This window comes from Acomys minous (genome assembly GCF_964271855.1).
Source record: "Acomys minous genome assembly, chromosome: 5".
In the NCBI taxonomy this organism is placed as follows: Eukaryota; Metazoa; Chordata; class Mammalia; order Rodentia; family Muridae; genus Acomys; species Acomys minous.
This window is the reverse complement of record NC_140494.1, coordinates 40,225,756-40,242,917: the sequence shown is the minus strand read 5'-3', so window position 1 is coordinate 40,242,917 and position 17,162 is coordinate 40,225,756. Positions and strand designations below refer to the sequence as shown.

The following is a 17,162-nucleotide window of genomic DNA, read 5'->3' as shown; positions in this document are numbered from 1 at the left end:
ACACACGGCAGACTTAGACCCCAAGCCGGCCGAGATCTGCATACATTTGGACTTCTGCCTACAGAAATGTGTGCAGAGTTGCTGTTCAGTCCATCTTGGTCCAATCTCAGCCCAACATAGCTAATAAGCATCACACAGGAGTTCAAGTCTCATTACCCTCCACTGGTAAAGCATGTGGGCGATCAGGGGCAACAATCTAGTCTGTGAGCTCCCCAGGGGCCTGGCCAGGAGCTGCATCTTCATTTGTTTCTCACACGGACCCACGGGTTTGACGCATAGTGGCCGATCAGTTGTTCTGAGGCACAGAGTGTAGGGCTCAGCCACCTCCCTGCCCAGCAGGCTCACAGCGGCCTTGACTGGGAGGACCACCTCACCTAACCACCGCAGTCCCATGACACAGTGGAAGAATAGTTGTCTTAGAAATGGGGCAATTATTTGGAGCTGGAATTCAGGAGAAGCTCATTAGCCAGAGAACAATTTATAAACTAGCAAAAATGAGAAGGGGCAGTAAAAACGCCACTGCAAAAAATAGATGACACATTAAACCTTAATTAATTGCATGTCACTTTAAAAGGGAACAAACTGAGAAATTAAAACCTTAATGAACACTGCACGAAAGAGACATTTTTCAAATGCTAATGAAAAATGAAAGGAGCGGCTGTCCAGAGCTTAGAGCCTCGTCCTCCTACCTTTTAACATGATCAGAAAACAAACGCTATAAATCAAAAAGACGAGCAAATCCTAGCACAGCAGCCCTAGACCCCGAATCACCATGCTCCAAGTTGGTGACCTACTTTCTCAAGAAACTGCTGCTAAGGATAACAGCAAACTGTGAGTGACAAGTACAGCTGTCCCTGACCTCCAAAAATGATGGGCCTCAAGACCCCCATTGGATACCAAATTCTGGGGTGCCTCAGGTCCCAGATATAAAGTGGTACATTTGCATAGAACCTATGTACATCACCCTATAAACTAGTGGTTCTAAGCCTGTGGGTCACAGCCCTTTAAGGGTCACATGTCATATATCCTATATAACAGATATTTATATTATGATTTATAACAATAGCAAAATTATAGGTATGAAATAGCAATGAAATACTTTTCTGGTTGGGGTCACCACAACATGAGGAACTATATTAAAGTGCAGCAGCATCCGGAAGGTTGAGAACCACTATGCAGATACACTGAAACATCTCCTGATTACCCATAATCCTAGCTCAACACAAATGCTATCAATCATTATTCCATTGTATTTAAGGAAAGGCAATAAAAAAAAGTCTGTCCATGTCCAGTTTGTGTGTGTGTGTGTGTGTGTGTGTGTGTGTGTGTGTGTGTGTGTGTGTGTGTGTTCTATCAGAGCCAGAGGAATCCGCAGACATAGAATCTAAGACATGCTGCAGGCAGAACATGTGGCTGTTCTGAGGATTGAACTGAGGACCCTCCTCCATATGGCAGGCAAGTGTTCTACCATCCTAGAAGATGATCCACTCCTCATACAAATACTTTTCAAAGAGTAGCAGAGCTTCAGAAATGCTGCTGTAGCCATCTCTGATAGTGGATACCAGCATCCTCACCCCCTCATCCCAGCCAGCACTATTTCATACACTGAACAAAACTGGAGACATGGCTTGGGCTTTCACTGTCATGTCTACTGCCTGCCACATTGTGTGATGTAAGTTGCCTGTGCAAAATGCTCTACTCCACCCAAGGAGCATTATGCTCAACTCCTCACAGTACAGCATGATTAGTATTGCTCAATGTTGAAAGTAACAGAATCTTTGGCTTCTTTAGTACGGGACTAGCCTATGTACTGTTGGAATTGTAAGAACATCTCTGGTCTCTAAAAGATGCCAGCAGTAACCCACTTGTTGTAACAGACAAACTCATTTTTGGCCATGCCAAATACCACCTAGGAGACAAAATGATGCACCCTAGAGTCACTGGTGTAACTTAAGGACTATGGTCCTGTTACCCATGTGTCCAGCTGCTGCTGTTGACTCCCACCTGAAACACAGATCACGGGCTCAGAGGTCCAGTGATCCCCCAAAGTGGTAGGTGTCAAATGGGACTCGGAAGAAAGCACGGTGTGTAAAGTGTTTGCCATGTGATCATGAGGACAGAAATTTGGATTCAAGCCTGTGTAGAAAGCCAGGCACTGGGAACCTGAAAACCCAGTCCTGGCAGGCAGAGCCCAAAGGCTTCTTAGCTCACTGGTCAGACATTCTAAGTCAGAAACCACAACAAACAGAGTAACAGAAGACACCCAACATTAACCTCTGGCCCCCACACACGTGCATGTTCACATGCATGCACACTCACACACCCATGTGCACGCATACACACACACACAAGGTATGGGGTGGGAGGCGATATGATAAGTCAACAGGCTAAGGAGAACTGGTGGACAAAAGAAAAAATCAGGGTCCATGATGTCACGGAATCAAGGTCAGCTGTGGGTAGGATCTGCTAACCTCATGGCCTCCAATGAGGCATGAGAAATGCATGTGTGCCTTCTTTAAACCATCCCCAAGATGGGGTTTTTATCACTGGAGTCAGAAACCATTACAAGCCAGTGCCAGAGAGAACAGGTGGACCACTTTGTCTCAGGAATACTGTCCTCTAGGAGGCATGAGGACCCAGGCCCTGGCCCAGAGGGAAGCAGAAAACTCTTACCTCCTTGCTCTCTGCTGTCCAAGTAACAACCCACCGTGTTATCTATCCTACAAACCGCAGCTCAGGCCTCCCTCCTGCCACTGCAGGCCCTGACACTATCACCACTCTGCCTGTTCTCTCCTGTAAATAGCCAATTGTGATGCGAGGACCACTCTCCAAAACAGCATGGGGGGGTGGGGGGGGGGCAAGCCTCCTGTGTGACCCTGTAGGTTGGAACCTGGCAGTCCTGGGATATGGCCTAAGCCTTCAGCGGGCATTCCTAGGGGTGTCTAATTCTCTCAAAGGCTGGGAAGCAGCCCAGTGGCCCACAACCCAGTCACTCTCACCCTCCCATCCCCTGTACCTGTTTCTAAGGTCACATTCAACAACAACAACAACAACAACAAAAAGAACCTACTCCCTGAAGCCTTTCAGGGTGATGTGCCTGCTTGTAGGCATCCTTCCGGCTCATAGCCCAGATAGGAGATTCCCATCTAGCTTATAAACTGAAGTAACGTCTGTGCTGACACAAATCACCTGGCTTGAGACGCATGTCGTGAGGGCTTGTCTAAGATGAGAGCAAACAGACAAGGAACAGTGTCTGCCGTGTGTGTGTGTGTGTGTGTGTGTGTGTGTGTGTGTGTGTGTGTGTGTGTGTCGTCTCCCTTCCAATCCATCTTGCTCCCAAGAGCCCCAGGAGGACGCTAGGCTTCAGCCTCATGCTCTTCCTCCCACAGGCTGCGGCACTTACATCACGCTTCAGAAAGAAAATGAACTCTGTTGAGCAAGTCTGGAACCTGGCAACCTCCATGGGGGAAAAAAAATCACACCATTGACATAGCTCCTCAGAGCCACTTAAGGAAATAGACCTGTCACTTTGGCGCATTAATATTCCACTGGTTGACAAGGTACCTCGCGTCCCTTTCGATTCTTATCAGAAGGGCTGACATTATCAGGAAACCTAATCCAAACAGCCATCAGGCCGGTTTGCAGAATCGCCTGCATTTGTCATTAAATTCAGAGTTCTGATAATTCTAACATTATTTTATTCTATGGGAGAACGCAGATAAGGGCTGACATGCGCCCGTGTGTTACAGCCTGTGGAAAATCTAAAGGGGTTAGGGGGGTCAGCCAATTCAATCATCCACCATTTCTAGGTGAAGTGGTTCCAACTGAATGTAATAAAATTGCAAGTCAGAAACAAAAATTGGGGGTTAAAAGCAAGCACCCAAAAACTGAAGAATCCTGTATTCTATATTTTAAAAAATCGGAATGTGTTTTACCACTACTATGTAGTGCTGCATGTGCCTTTCGCTTTTATAACAATCACAGGATAGCCATCCTCCAGTCTGCTATTGAATCACTGCCCCCACCACATATAAACACACTATGCTGCAGGGCCAATTTAAAGAAGAGCACAGGCAACCGATACCTATAAATACCTCCATTTCCGTAATACTCGTGTATTTAATGAAAATAATAAAGTAGTGGTGCAAACTTTTAAAATGTCTCAACAGGCATTCTTACTGCTGTTTAACAAGCCAGGGGTGGCCATTCACTCACACCCTGGGTTCTTTTAAAAACACACACACATCTACTCTAAAAGGAAAACAAAGCTCAGTTTCCTGAGAAGAATTGTAGGTTAACAGGTTTACAGGTGTAAACAAGACAATTCTATAAATTAAACACAGCTTCTCCGGGAGCTCTAATGTGCCCTAAAGGAGCTACCATGGAGCCTGTGTAGCTTGGAGCAGCGCAGGTCAGGAAGGAGAGTTGTATCTGAGAATAGACAAGTGTGTGTGTGTGTGTGTGGTGTGTATGTATATGTATGTATGTGTATGTATGTATACACACACACATTTTAATCCTATCCCATGTTAGTTGTATCTTGATGGGAGACAACCACACCCATAAGAGGTCATTTGACAATATCCACAGACATTTTGGGGTGTCCTCTGGTGAGTGGAAGCCATAGATGCTAATGCCCAACATTGGCACAACGGCTCAACAAGGATTGAGCACACTCCACATGCCACGGAGTGTCAAGAGGTCATGTGCGTGTTAGCACAAATGTCTCACCACAAGGATAATTTCCAAAGAGGAAAACATAGGCTCTGTGTTTTTCATTCATTCACAATTGACTCCTGGTCATGTAACTGTATCAATAAGGAAAGCTGATCATAACCAGCACATACTGACAACAGCTTCCTCCAAGACACCCTGTCCTCCTGTGAACAAAATCCTACCTACAACTTCCTGCGATGAGGCTGCCATTGGCCCTTTGTCACTATCTGACTCCAGAGAGGTAAGTGACAGGCCCAGGTAGAGCTAAGTAGGAGGCAGCAGAGGGAGCTGCACTCTTGGCTTTGGGGTTGTTTCTGCTGCCTTCAAAAGAATGCAGCAGAGAAGGGCCTGACTCCTCAGGATTATGCTAGACTTGAGTGGAGGGGAGATTCCCACAGAGCTTGTGGGGAGCAGCAGGGAAGAGTAAGTTCAGAGACCTTATGTCAAATCATGAAAGGCATTTCTGAGAAACTTTAAATGCTACAGATGATGCCTGAAACCCCAGGAGACCTAAGAAGAAATGACAGAGAGAGAGAGAGAGAGAGAGAGAGAGAGAGAGAGAGAGAGAGAGAGAGAGATGATAATTCACTGGGGGAAATGTACCTATTATGATTGACACCCTAACTTTGCAGTTGAAGAACGTAAATCACTAACGATTTACATTCAGTTATAACTAGATTTTGACACAGTAAGAATGGACAAGCTGGGGCTGGAGAGACGGTTCAGAGGTTGCAAGCACTGTCTGCTCCTCCAGAGGTCCTGAGCTCAAGTCCCAGCAACTACATGGTGGCTCACAACCATCTAGAATGTGATCTGATGCCCTCTTCTGGCATGTAGGTGTAAAGCAAGTAGAGCTCTCATATACATAAAATAAACAAAAAAAAAAAAAACTTTTTTAATGGGCGAAGCTTTCACCCAACACAATAACAGCCTCAAGTAATCACCATTTAGCCAGGCATGACTACTCCTCGCTGAAATGGACAGGAGCGCCTTCCCTCTCCTGAAACTGCTATCTAGACTTTTAACATTAAATTCACTTGAATTCAAGCCACAATCAGTGGGGTCCATTCCAAAATACACTTTAGCATGCACGTGAATGTGTGTATATACGCCACAGCTGGTATGCACAACTTGCAGGATTCAGTTCTTTTCCATTTTTGGGTCCTAGGGTCTAACCTGTCACAGGAGTCGATTTTAATTATTTATTTTTTCCTTTATATCATCCTCATAAGACATGTAGATTTAGGACAGGCTCTGTCCTGAGAGTGAGGCCCAACAAATGGGACCAGTGCCCTTTTTAGGAATCTTAAGGGAGCCTCATGCCCTACTGTGTGAAGACAGAACGAAGCTTGAATCCTCAGCAGATATCACATCTGCTGGGGCCTTGATGTGTGGCTTCCCAGCCTCCAGAGCTGAGACCAGCACACTGTCTCCTCAGGACTGGCCACACCCAGTGGCAAGAACAAAGATAAGTTAAAACAGCCACGTTAAGTTGAAGGAGAGATAAACCTGTTTTTTAGGATCCCAAGTGTGGGATTGGAATGGTCTTGTGAGAGAACAGGTGAGGTTAATCCACTAGAAGACTGACCACCTCATGCGGGAGCTTGATTGTTGCCAACTGAAAAGATCCCATGAACAGACTCTGGGAGGAGATATATAAATGAGCCCAGAACTGGAGGCGGGGCTTCTTGGAGACTTGGGGTCGTTTTGGCTGTTCATCGCTGCACTTTCAGATGCTCCTAGAGAGAACTGCTCAAGGGAAGGCTTCAGAGTTCCAGCTCCTGCTGAGGTTCTGAGTTCTGGTTACTCTAGGTTCCAGCGGAAGAAATCCTGCTGATTGTGCCAGGAAAATCGCTCCTCGGCACTGATATCCTTACAGTTTTGTTACTGTGTCCATTAATCCTCATTTCCTATTGTTTTGGTTAGTCGGGTTATAAGTGACATATACTCGGTCACTAAGTTGTTAATAAAATATATTGGTTAAAAAAAATTGAGCATATATTAAGTAACAGCAACCCCCACCCCCGGAGGTGTTAGATGTCAACTCTGAACGCTGTATTATATGCACTTTACATTTGTTTTCTCAATTAATTCTAAGAAACTGCTTAGGTTGCCAGATCGATGATCCACAGTCTTATATTCATCTTCAGGGAGAGGGGAGAGAAAGATGAGAAGAGGGAAGTATTTCTCCACGTGGAGGACATACAGAGCAAGTGTATGGTCCTGTCGATCCAGCTTTGGCCTAAGGATATTCCCATGGAGGCCCTGCCCAGCCCCCAGCCCCATCACCCAGGTCATTTTCAACACTTTGGTCCTTAGGACAAAGGCAAGGCTAGAATGAACACTACTTTTTTTCGTACATGTATGTTCAGATGTATATGCATATATGTGGCCATGCACATGGAGACCCAAGGCTTATGTCAGCAATCTTTCTTGAGCCCCTTAGTTCAGTCAGCCAGCCTACCTAGCCAGCTTGTTCCTAATATTTCCCCTTACTGTCCTAATCTTCCAAGTGTGGGGGTTACAGATGGGCTGCCATGAACCTGGAGCGTGTATGTGGGTCCGCAGGCATGTGGGGCAACACCCCATCCACTGAGATAGCTGCCCAGCCCCCAGAATACACACTCTTGAGACACAAATCTGAGCATAGATAGAGAAGTGATGGACAGAGAGAAAGGTGAGGGAAGATGCCATCAGGGAGGAACCAGGGCTTCAGGGAATGACCAGTGTTGTGACCAATCCTCATCAGCCAGCCCTGGAAATCACTTACTTTGAGCTATTTTTTTTTCCTCCAGACATACACAAGATCTCACGTATCCCAGGCTAGCCTTAGACTTGCTATGTAACTAAGGATGGCTTTGAACTCTGGCCTCTGCATTCTGAGTGCTTGGATTAAGGGCATACCCAGTTTAGTGTTGTCTTAGAATTGAGTCCCAGGGCTCAGCGTATGCTCAACAAGCACTGGCTGAGCTCTATGCGCTAGCTCACTTTCGGCATTTAAAAGAAACTCAAATGATGGCAGGCATCCAGGTCAACAACAACAACAACAGCGGCAGCATCTATTTGTTACTGCCACTGTGTCTGTGAGAGGCATGGGTCTGCTTAAGATGCATTCTTTACAAGTCCCCCATTGGTATACCTAGGGCCTGGAGAGCACACAGGACAGGCGGCCTTACCTGCCAGCATCAGGGCTCGCACACACTCCGTTCTGCCCTGCATGGCCGCTTTCATCAGGGCCGTGAAGCCAAATATGTTCCTCCTTTCTAGGTCCAGACCAGGGAAATAATTCAGTAGGTAGTTGGTGATGGTGGCATGCCCTGAAAGAGAATTACACAATCACATAGGCTCTGTGTACCCACACAGGCGATCACTTCTACGTGGCAGATGAAGAGACAGACACTGCTCATCATCAACCTGCGAACCGCACACTGGCTGGCTCCTGCGCCTGTGTTTTTTAACTCTCCAACACAACTCTCCCGGGCATAGGAGCAGAGGAATACAGGAGACCCTGCTCCAGCCACTCAGTGCAGCTCACTGTGGCCCTTTGGTCTCCCCACCACCAGGAGATAGGGTGTGGTTTCGCATTCTGCTCCATCTTTTGGTGTCTGGGCACCGCCTCATGGCATACCGAGCCAGGAAGAGTGAAGTGGGGGGTCTGTAGGATTCCAGACCAGCTAGGGGTGCAGGGAGGGGTGGGGGAGGGGGGAGGGGGCGGGGCCGGGGAGTTTAGCGGTTTGCCTCTCTTAGCTCAGAGCTCTCCCAATGAAACAAATATAAGATGATATTTAGAGCAACAGCTTGTGTGTGTTTCTTAGTGGAGCAGCTTATGTCCATTTGTTCCATGGTGAACACGTACTATATGAGCCTTGGGGAGTGAATGCACCCCATTGGTGGGGCTGGCAGGCTGGTGATGCTCTATTCGCATCCAAGGTACCAGCTACGTGACTGCCTGGAGAGTCACAGAGGTAGAGAGAGGGTCTGTAGCTACACGTACCAGGCAGCACAGGCTCAGAACAAGGATGGAGCGGTTCTTACTCCTGACCATCTTAAATTTGAGATTTCCAGGGTTTGAAAGTGCTCCACCTCACCAGTTCCGCATCCATTCCCCTGGTGGCATGGTCTATGTGCCCCCACAGCAGAGGTAGAGGCAGAGGCAGAGGCAGGCTATGCTGCCTCGTGGAGAGAATGACTTCACTTCCCCCACAGGGTGTGGGCCAACTCCCAGCAGGAGTCACCAGGGCAAACAGATGCCAGGCTGCAAAGGAGCATGGGAAATACTTCCAAGTATGGTGCTTCAGTCAGGAAACCCATCAAAGCAAGAGCATATCTTCATTTATATGGGGCACCTCTGGTTACATCTCCAAATATATTGTATGCGCGTGCACACACACACACACACACACACACACACACACACACACACACACACAGAGCCATAAAACCTAAGTAGGTGAAAACTCACATTTGAGAACCTGGGTCTTCCTTTTCCCACCTTGATCCTCCCAAACAGAATCTGATTTCCACTCATTCCCAGGACTTTTAAAGGTGCTCACATTAGGGGCCTCTTGGCTCCTATGGAAAGGCAGGAAAACAACTGCCTGCATGGCAGAGACGGCTGCTGGATCTACTGTCCCAGTCACTAGAGTCCCACCAGCCCACAGTTCCTAGTCCTTCTGTGATTTATTCCTGCCCACTCACCCTCAGTGAGCAAAAGCAGGGCCCCACGTCCAGCAGTCTTGTCACTGTAGCTGGATAGCCATCCTGGCGCTGACTTACACACCTCAATTTGGCTAGCAGTATTTTTGGCCAGTACCTCCTAGAACACAAGAGCAACCAAACCCCATTCCTCCCCCGCCCCCAACAACTAAGAAACTAAGACATTACCCCATGCCCCCTGAAGGAAGGGGCTACGCAAGATCACTTCCATTGCTGTTTCCTTTTTTTTTTTTTTTTTCCCTCCAAGACAGGGCTTCTCTATGTGGCCTTGGCTGTCCTGGACTCACTTTGTAGACCAGCCAGGCCTTGAACTCACAGCGATCTGCCTGCCTCTGCCTCCCGAGTGCATCCCCGCGCCAGACTTGTTCTCACTATTTCATGGCCATCCATATCAGTCAAAAAGACATCTTCTTCTTGTAGGTTTCTAGGACCCTCTGGGTCCTTCTATTTCCCCATCTCCTATATTTCTCTTACCTAGAGTCTCAGTAGGATGTCCTCACATCTATCCCAATCTCCCGGTAAGTGAAGACTTTCATGGGACATGCCTTTTGGGCTAGTGCCCAATTATAAGTGAGTATATACCATGTGAGTCTTTCTGCTTCTTGGTTTACTCACTCAGCATGATCATTTCTAGTCCCATCCATTTGTCCACAAATTTCGGGATTTCCTTGTTTTTAATAGCTGAGTAGTTTTCCATAGTCATGATGGGTGGATTGGGGCCCGGGGGGGGGGGGGTCTGCTCAAACTATTTTACTAACCAAGGACAATACAATAGTAAGCATTGGACCCCTACTCTGATCTACCCAATGGGCAGGACATTCTCCATAGTTAGGTGGAGAGCAGGGACTGACTCTGAGATGAACTCTGGTGCTCCATATTTGACCACCTCACCTTGGTGGGGAGGCCTGACGGCACTCAAAGAAAGAATAAGCAGACTACCAAGATGAGACTTGATAGCCTATGACCATATAGTTGGGGGGAGGTCCCCCTCAGTCATAGACCTAGGGGAGGGGAATAGGGTGAAAGTGGGAGGGAGGGAGGAATGAGAGGATTCAAGTGATGGGATAACAATTGAGTTGTAATCTGAATAAATTAATAAAAAATTTTTTTAAAAAGAAGACATCTTCCTTTGCTTATCTCTCTGTGTTCGTGTGCAGCCCTCTCCTCCGCTTCCATCTCCTCCTGACCCTGCAGAAGATGGCCAAGAAGCCTGAGGCAATGAGAGACACTGCAGAAGCCCTTCTTCCTGTGTCCCAGGCGGAGTGGGCGGAGCCAGCCCATCCTTACTCAGGCCAGGAGACTCAGAGTCTCCCTGCTCAGCCCCACTCTATCCATGTTCCTTTCCACTCTGCCATCAGACTGACGGGTCCCAGGCCTCAGGGGCATTCCCACCCTCTCTGTACTTTACACCACCCCTCCCTTTACCTTTACAAAGGGTGAAGTTGGGGCCCTATGTTCAAATCTCCTTCAGAGCACGATTAGAGGACAGAGGTTGAACTGGGTGGCACGACGTAGGACCTGGGACCATGGAGGCACTTTGGGGGCTTCCGGGATGGAGGGAGAAGCTAAGGGAGAGGATGTACTTATCTTGGCCATCAGCCCCGTCCCCTGTCCTTCCACTGGGTGAGCACAATATTAAATCCACCCAGTACACTGAGTGGCTTCAACCACACACCCAAGTGACAGAGAGATCCTGGTCAGGAACCCCTCTGATTCCTCATGAAGGACATTATATACTCCAGGCTTCTGTCCGCACCCTCCACATCGAATCCAACTTATAAGTTAAAAATAAACAAGCCACATAAACCAGAGTGCTGGTGCTTAAGGAGCAGGGCTCCGGCTTACCACTGAGCTCAGCCCCAGTCATGAAAAGTGGGGGGTAGGGGGTGGGTCAGGGGTCAGCACCTTGCTGAGGGGTCCGAAGCTAACAAGACCAGGCTGTGGGGCTCCAGCTTGTGATGGTGGTGTTTGGACTCACTACCACTTGGCCTCCTTTGTGTGTGTGTGGGGGGGGGGGGGTCAGGGTAAAAGCCGGGGGTCAGAAGCCCAGGGTAGCTCAATAGCTCTGAAGCTAGTGGGGGTAGCAGAAGACCTTTGATCTAAAGTTACCTTGTGTTCTGCTTGAACGACAGCCACATCAGTCAGATGTGGACTGGGTCTCAGTGAAACGAGCTGTGATTTCTTTTGATCTTTTCCTTTAAAAACTGTGACGCTGCCTGTCGGTCACAATTCGCAGCATACATACTCTCTAGCTACCCTGGCCTCCACTTGCTCTGACTTTTAAGAACAGTTAATGTTTAACGCAGTGTTAGAAGCATCGGGTCCATCTTTAAACTCTATTGAAAACAAGCATGGTAAAGGGGCATGGTAGAGGTGCTGTTCAGGCTTTCCGGCAAAGCCTGGGGATGCAGGAGTGACTCTCAGATCACCAAAGTTCCAGCCCGTGGTTAGGACCCAGGCTCCCTGTGTGGGATTTTCTAGCCTCATGATATACAAAAAACATCTGTATAATGGTCAATTTGCTTTATAGATTTTCTGTTTTCTTCTAACCATTCAACTTGTGAGTGTGTGTGTGTGTGTGTGTGTGTGTGTGTGTGTGTGTGTGTGTGTATACTGCGTATTTATATTAAACACACTCATACTCATATTCAAACCTGGTTTGAGTCTAACCCAACTTGTTTGTTTGTTTGTTTGTTTCAAGACAGAGTTTCTCTGTGTTAGCCAGGCTTACCTCTCCCGTGAGCCTTACTCTGTCCAAGAAAAGGGCACACGTGGTGCCCAACATAACTCCAAGGTCGCCACTGGAAAAGTACTAGAGTCCATTTCCCAGACCTGCCCCACAAAATCCAAGGTCACCTTGAGAAGGACGCCAATTTTTCTATGTCTGTAAAATGGACAGATAGTGTCAATGTATAGTTACAAAAGTCAGAGAAGAGAAAATGTGCAGAGAAGTCCCCAGCAGCAAAAAAGACAAACAGAAAAATTCTGGTCACACCTATGCTCCCCTCCCCCACCTCCACCCCCAGCATGTGGGAGGCAGAGGCAGAAGTTGAAGATCATTTTAGCTCCTTAACAGGTCTGGAGCTAGTCTGGAATACAAGGGACCCTGCCTCAAAAAAAGCTAACAACAAACAAAACCAAACAACTGAAAAAGCAAACCATACATAGAAGCTGATGAACCTGAGCAAGTGACAGCTCCCCTGTCACTAGGCAGAAATTGATTCCTTACTCCTGATGTGAAAGCTGAGCCTGGAGACTTCTCTCCAGCGCAGATACAGCAGGGGAGACGGGAGTGGGGACCTTAACTTCACAGTGGAGAAACTGGCCACCACGACCAAACCAGGTGGCCAGAGTTGTGTTTGTAGCACACGCCCTCTGAAGATGTGATAAGGTAGCCTGCGTTCTTGGTTACTCCTAAGAACTCCTATCTGCAATCCAATCACGGGGCAGGTGCCTGGCAAGACTCTCAAATAAGGGACACCCTACAACACACCACATCGTGTATACAAATTTATTAAGATCCTCAAACACAGGGAGAGTCTGGGAAAGTGTCACAGCCACAACGAGCCTAGAGACACAGAGACGAAATTTGGAATCGTGAGTGAGAGCCTGGGACAAAAAAAGGACATTGGAGGCCAAATGTGGTGGCACATACATATAATCTGAGCACTAAAGAACAGAGACAGGAGGACTGTTGCAAGTTCTACTCTAGCCTAGTCTGTCTAGCAAGCTCCAGGATATCCAGGGCTACACAGCGAAACACTTCTATTCTGATGCCCCTACCTGATTGCTCCAGGGACCCCATTCTCTGCCTTCTTAGCAGTGAGATTATAGGTGGAGAGCTCAACTCTTAGATGCATTCTCGGGATCCGAACTGTGGCCCTCACACTTGCACGCAGACAGTTCAACAAATGAGCCATCTCTCCCAGGAAAAATAATGTTAATCGAAGAAGCCAACTTCCCAGCTCTACAGAAGAAACAGCAGCCAACAACTATGATAACATAGTAACTAAAGATGCCAGCCTGTCATCGTACACCCCTGGGCTTGAGAGCCATCTGCGCCCCTTTCCTGGAGCCTTCATTTGCCTCTACTCATCAGTCTCACACTCCTTGCAGACACACTCCCACCAGGTCACACGAATGGCTCCCAGTTCTTCACCCTGCCCCTTGCTGTGTGACATCATGGTTCCTCTGTCACAAGAGGCTCTGCCCCATGGGATATCTGCAGGTAGGAAACCAACAGAAACTCAAATGTAACTAACTCAGGCTCTCTCATGCTGGGGCCTCAGCTCCCCCTCACAAGTAGATCATGCCTCAGCTGGCTCACTGCTTCCAAAAGGAGCAGGACAAGAAATGCTAGCTGCCTAGATAAAGTGTCCCAGAACAGGGTCCACACACACACACAAATACATACATACATACATATATATATATATATATATATATATATATATATATATATATATATATATATATATATATAATAAAGACCTTCAGCGTATCCACAGAAGTGTGAGCAGTAATAATGTCTGAAACTCAACTCTGTGGGGTCAGGGACTTACCCAGCAGAAGCTAGCATGCACACTCAAGGCTCGCATCTTTCTCCAGCTGTAGAGATCGTTCAGCTGTTAGAGTGAGTACTGTTCTTACAAAGGACCTGAGTTCAGTTCCCAGAGACTATGTCAAATGGCTTACAACCACTTGTAACTCCTGTTCTTGGGATCTAGTGCCCTCTTCTGGCCTCTTCAGGCCCCTGCATCCACATACACAGACACACACACAGACACACAAACATAATTAAACATAGAAAACTCATGTTTCCAAATAGCCCTTGGGCCTGTCTTCACACACAGCCACTGACCACTATCCATTCTACTCCTTCCAGGCCTGGGGTCACCTGCTACTGACACTCCCAACAGTTCTCCATCAATGCCTCGTGGTGAGCTTCATGCTTGTCCGTTCTGTTACTTGACACCCCTCACAGCACTGACCACTTCCCCCCTCCCTCACTGACTTCCCATGAGTACTCCAGCAGCTTGTCCTTCTGCCCTTCCGCCTCTTGCTTTTCTTGTTCCTGGGAGGACGCTGGTCCTCAGTTGATGGACAGACCTCCCCTCATCCCTCGTGCTCTCCTCCCACGATCCCATGTGCTCCATGTACTCAGTTATTACTTCTCTTATCTCCAACTCACCCACATCCACTTCTGTCTTTGTTCGTTTGTTTCTCATCCAAACCAAACACTTTCCCTTCTGGCCTGATCCCACCCCCAGTACTTTTGCAGTGGTGGACACCACCAGACATCTAAGCCAGGCATCTGGGCTTCATACCAACCACCAACCACCAACGTCCCACATGCCACCAGTCAGCAAATTCTGCAAATCTCCCCCTTACCTGCCTTCTAGCATGCCTTATCCTAGCTTCTTTGTGCCCACGTCTGGCTGCGATCACTCCTGTGACTGGCCTCTCTGGCATCCCTGCTGCTCACGCAGTGTGTGTGATCCAAGGAGAAGCCTGTCTGACCACAGCAGCCGTATTTACTCAAAACTCTTGGTGGCTTGAAGCCTTAGGCATGGTAAGCTTCTCTTCTTCATCCTTTGTCCCCCAGCCAGAGCCTCTCTCTCCCACCCGCTGACCTCACAGCTTTCCTTTGTAGTATGTTTTGCTGTGGGTTTTTTCTTTCAGGCTTTTACACACACACACACACACACACACACACACACACACACACACACACACACACGAGTATGTTGAGCACACTCTCCCTCATACCTCCACTCTTTCCTCCCCCATTAGTTCTTTTTGTTCCCTTAGGGATTCTCAACACCCCTAATGTTGTGACCCTTTAATACAGTTCCTCATGTAGTGCTTTCATACCTGTAATTTCAATACTGTTATGAATTGTAATGTAAACATCTGTTATGCAAGATATCTGATGTATAGTCCCGGTGAAAGGGTCACGGGGCAGTTTTACTTCTATTTGGCATTGTATATGTAGCCGTTGTATATGTTGCGTATGTTGACTATGTAGCTGTACAGAATAAGTTATCACAAATGAGAAAAAGCATACAATATTTATCTTTCTGAGAACTTTTTAACTCTAGTCACATCCATTTTTCTGCAAATAATATAACTTACTTCTTTATGGCTGAAAAAAACATTATACACATACGTCACATTTCCTAATATATTCTAGCAACTGGACACCTAGGTTTGCTCCGTATTTTAGCTGTCATGAATAGTGCCACCGTAGCGCTGATGTGTACGTATTTCTGTGATGTCTTCACTCCTCTGTTAACCTGTGCCCTCTGTATACAGCCCACTCAGAACACCCAGCCTCCCTCTGCCTGGCTAGCTGGTGGACAGTCCTCTTCAATACTCCTTCTCGTGTCTTTGCAGCAGGATTTGAACTCTGACCCTCAGTGTGCTGAGGGGAGCCACAGCCCCCAAACCGGCTGCAGACACCAGGCATCTATCCACTGAGAAGATCAAAGGATGCTTACTTCTCTCTTAGGAGAGGCTTCCTTATCAGATACTTCATAATCATCAACCCTATCATTCAAGATTAAATAGCTTCCACAGTAACTAATCACTGACTCATTCAACGTTGTCACAAGCACCAATATGGCTCAGAGTCCTGCTGTCACTAGGAAAGGGGACAGATAAAAAACGTCTTCCTTTATTCATGCAAAGCTGCTTTAGAAATGTTGGAAACTTGTAAAGCAGTGGTTTTTAACCTAGGGGTCACGTATCAGATATCCTGAATATCAAAATCATACATTATGAGTCATAACCGTAGAAAAATTACAGCTGTAAAGTAGTAACAAAAATAATTTTGTGGTTGGGGATCACCACAACACGAGGAACCGTATTAAAGGGCCATGGCATTTAGAAGGTTGAGAAGGTTAGAGAATGCGGTTGTCCATAGTCTTTCATGGTTTTTGACTCACTGTAGTTCCTCAAATTGTGCCAGTAGAGGGTGCTGTTGGCTTTGGAAATGTAGTATCCCACTGGGCGTGCAGGGATTCCTGAGGAAACCCTACCAGAAGAGGGGAAATGCCAGAGCTGGGCAGCAGGGCTGAATAAGAGTAGGGAGGGCAGGGAAGAGGAGGGGAGGGGAGGGAAGAGGAGAGGAGGGAAAGGGAGGGAAGGGCAGGAAGAAAGGAGGGGAGGAGAGGAAGGAGAAGGGGAGAGGAGGGGAGGGGAAGGAAGGGGAAAGAAGGGGAGAGGAGGGCAGGAAAAAAGATGGGGAGGGGAGGGAGGAGAAAGGAAGAGGAGGGCAAGAAGAAAGGAGGGGAGGGGAGGGAGGAGAAGGGGAGCGGAAGGGAGGGAGGGGAAGGGAAGGGAAGGTGGCTGTAGGCACATCAGTGTGCTATAACTCTGGAGGCTGGGTTTACTTGAAGAGCAGGCAGGATTAGGAAACCAATGGTTTGCCAAATTCTAATTTTTTTCTTTAAAACAATAGAAGAGGGAGGAGGAGGGAGGAGGAGAGAGGATGGGGGAGAAAACAAGCCCTGATAAAACTCAAGGCAAAACAAGAGCCTGGTGATTATAAGTGGAAAAGAAAGATTTTTTTTTTTAAATGAAGGGCTGGCCAGCACGCATGTGCATGCCCATGTGTGAGAACACACACAGCATTTTAAAATAATAAAAGGCGGTTGGTTTTTAAAATAGGGCTGGAGCGATGACTGGATGGCTAAGAGTATGTACTACTTATAGAGAACCCCGGTTTG

The 17,162-nt window shown here is 47.4% G+C and overlaps 1 protein-coding gene across 1 annotated transcript in view; it reads right to left on the bottom strand.

Annotated features, from left to right (window-relative positions):
• Positions 1-17,162, bottom strand: part of ANKRD33B (ankyrin repeat domain 33B) — a 70,919-nt gene that overhangs the window by 7,467 nt on the left and 46,290 nt on the right. The window contains exon 3 of the mRNA XM_084783065.1: positions 7,893-8,033. Within this exon, the coding sequence (XP_084639191.1) occupies positions 7,893-8,033 (141 nt within the window). The remainder of the gene's footprint in view (positions 1-7,892; positions 8,034-17,162) is intronic.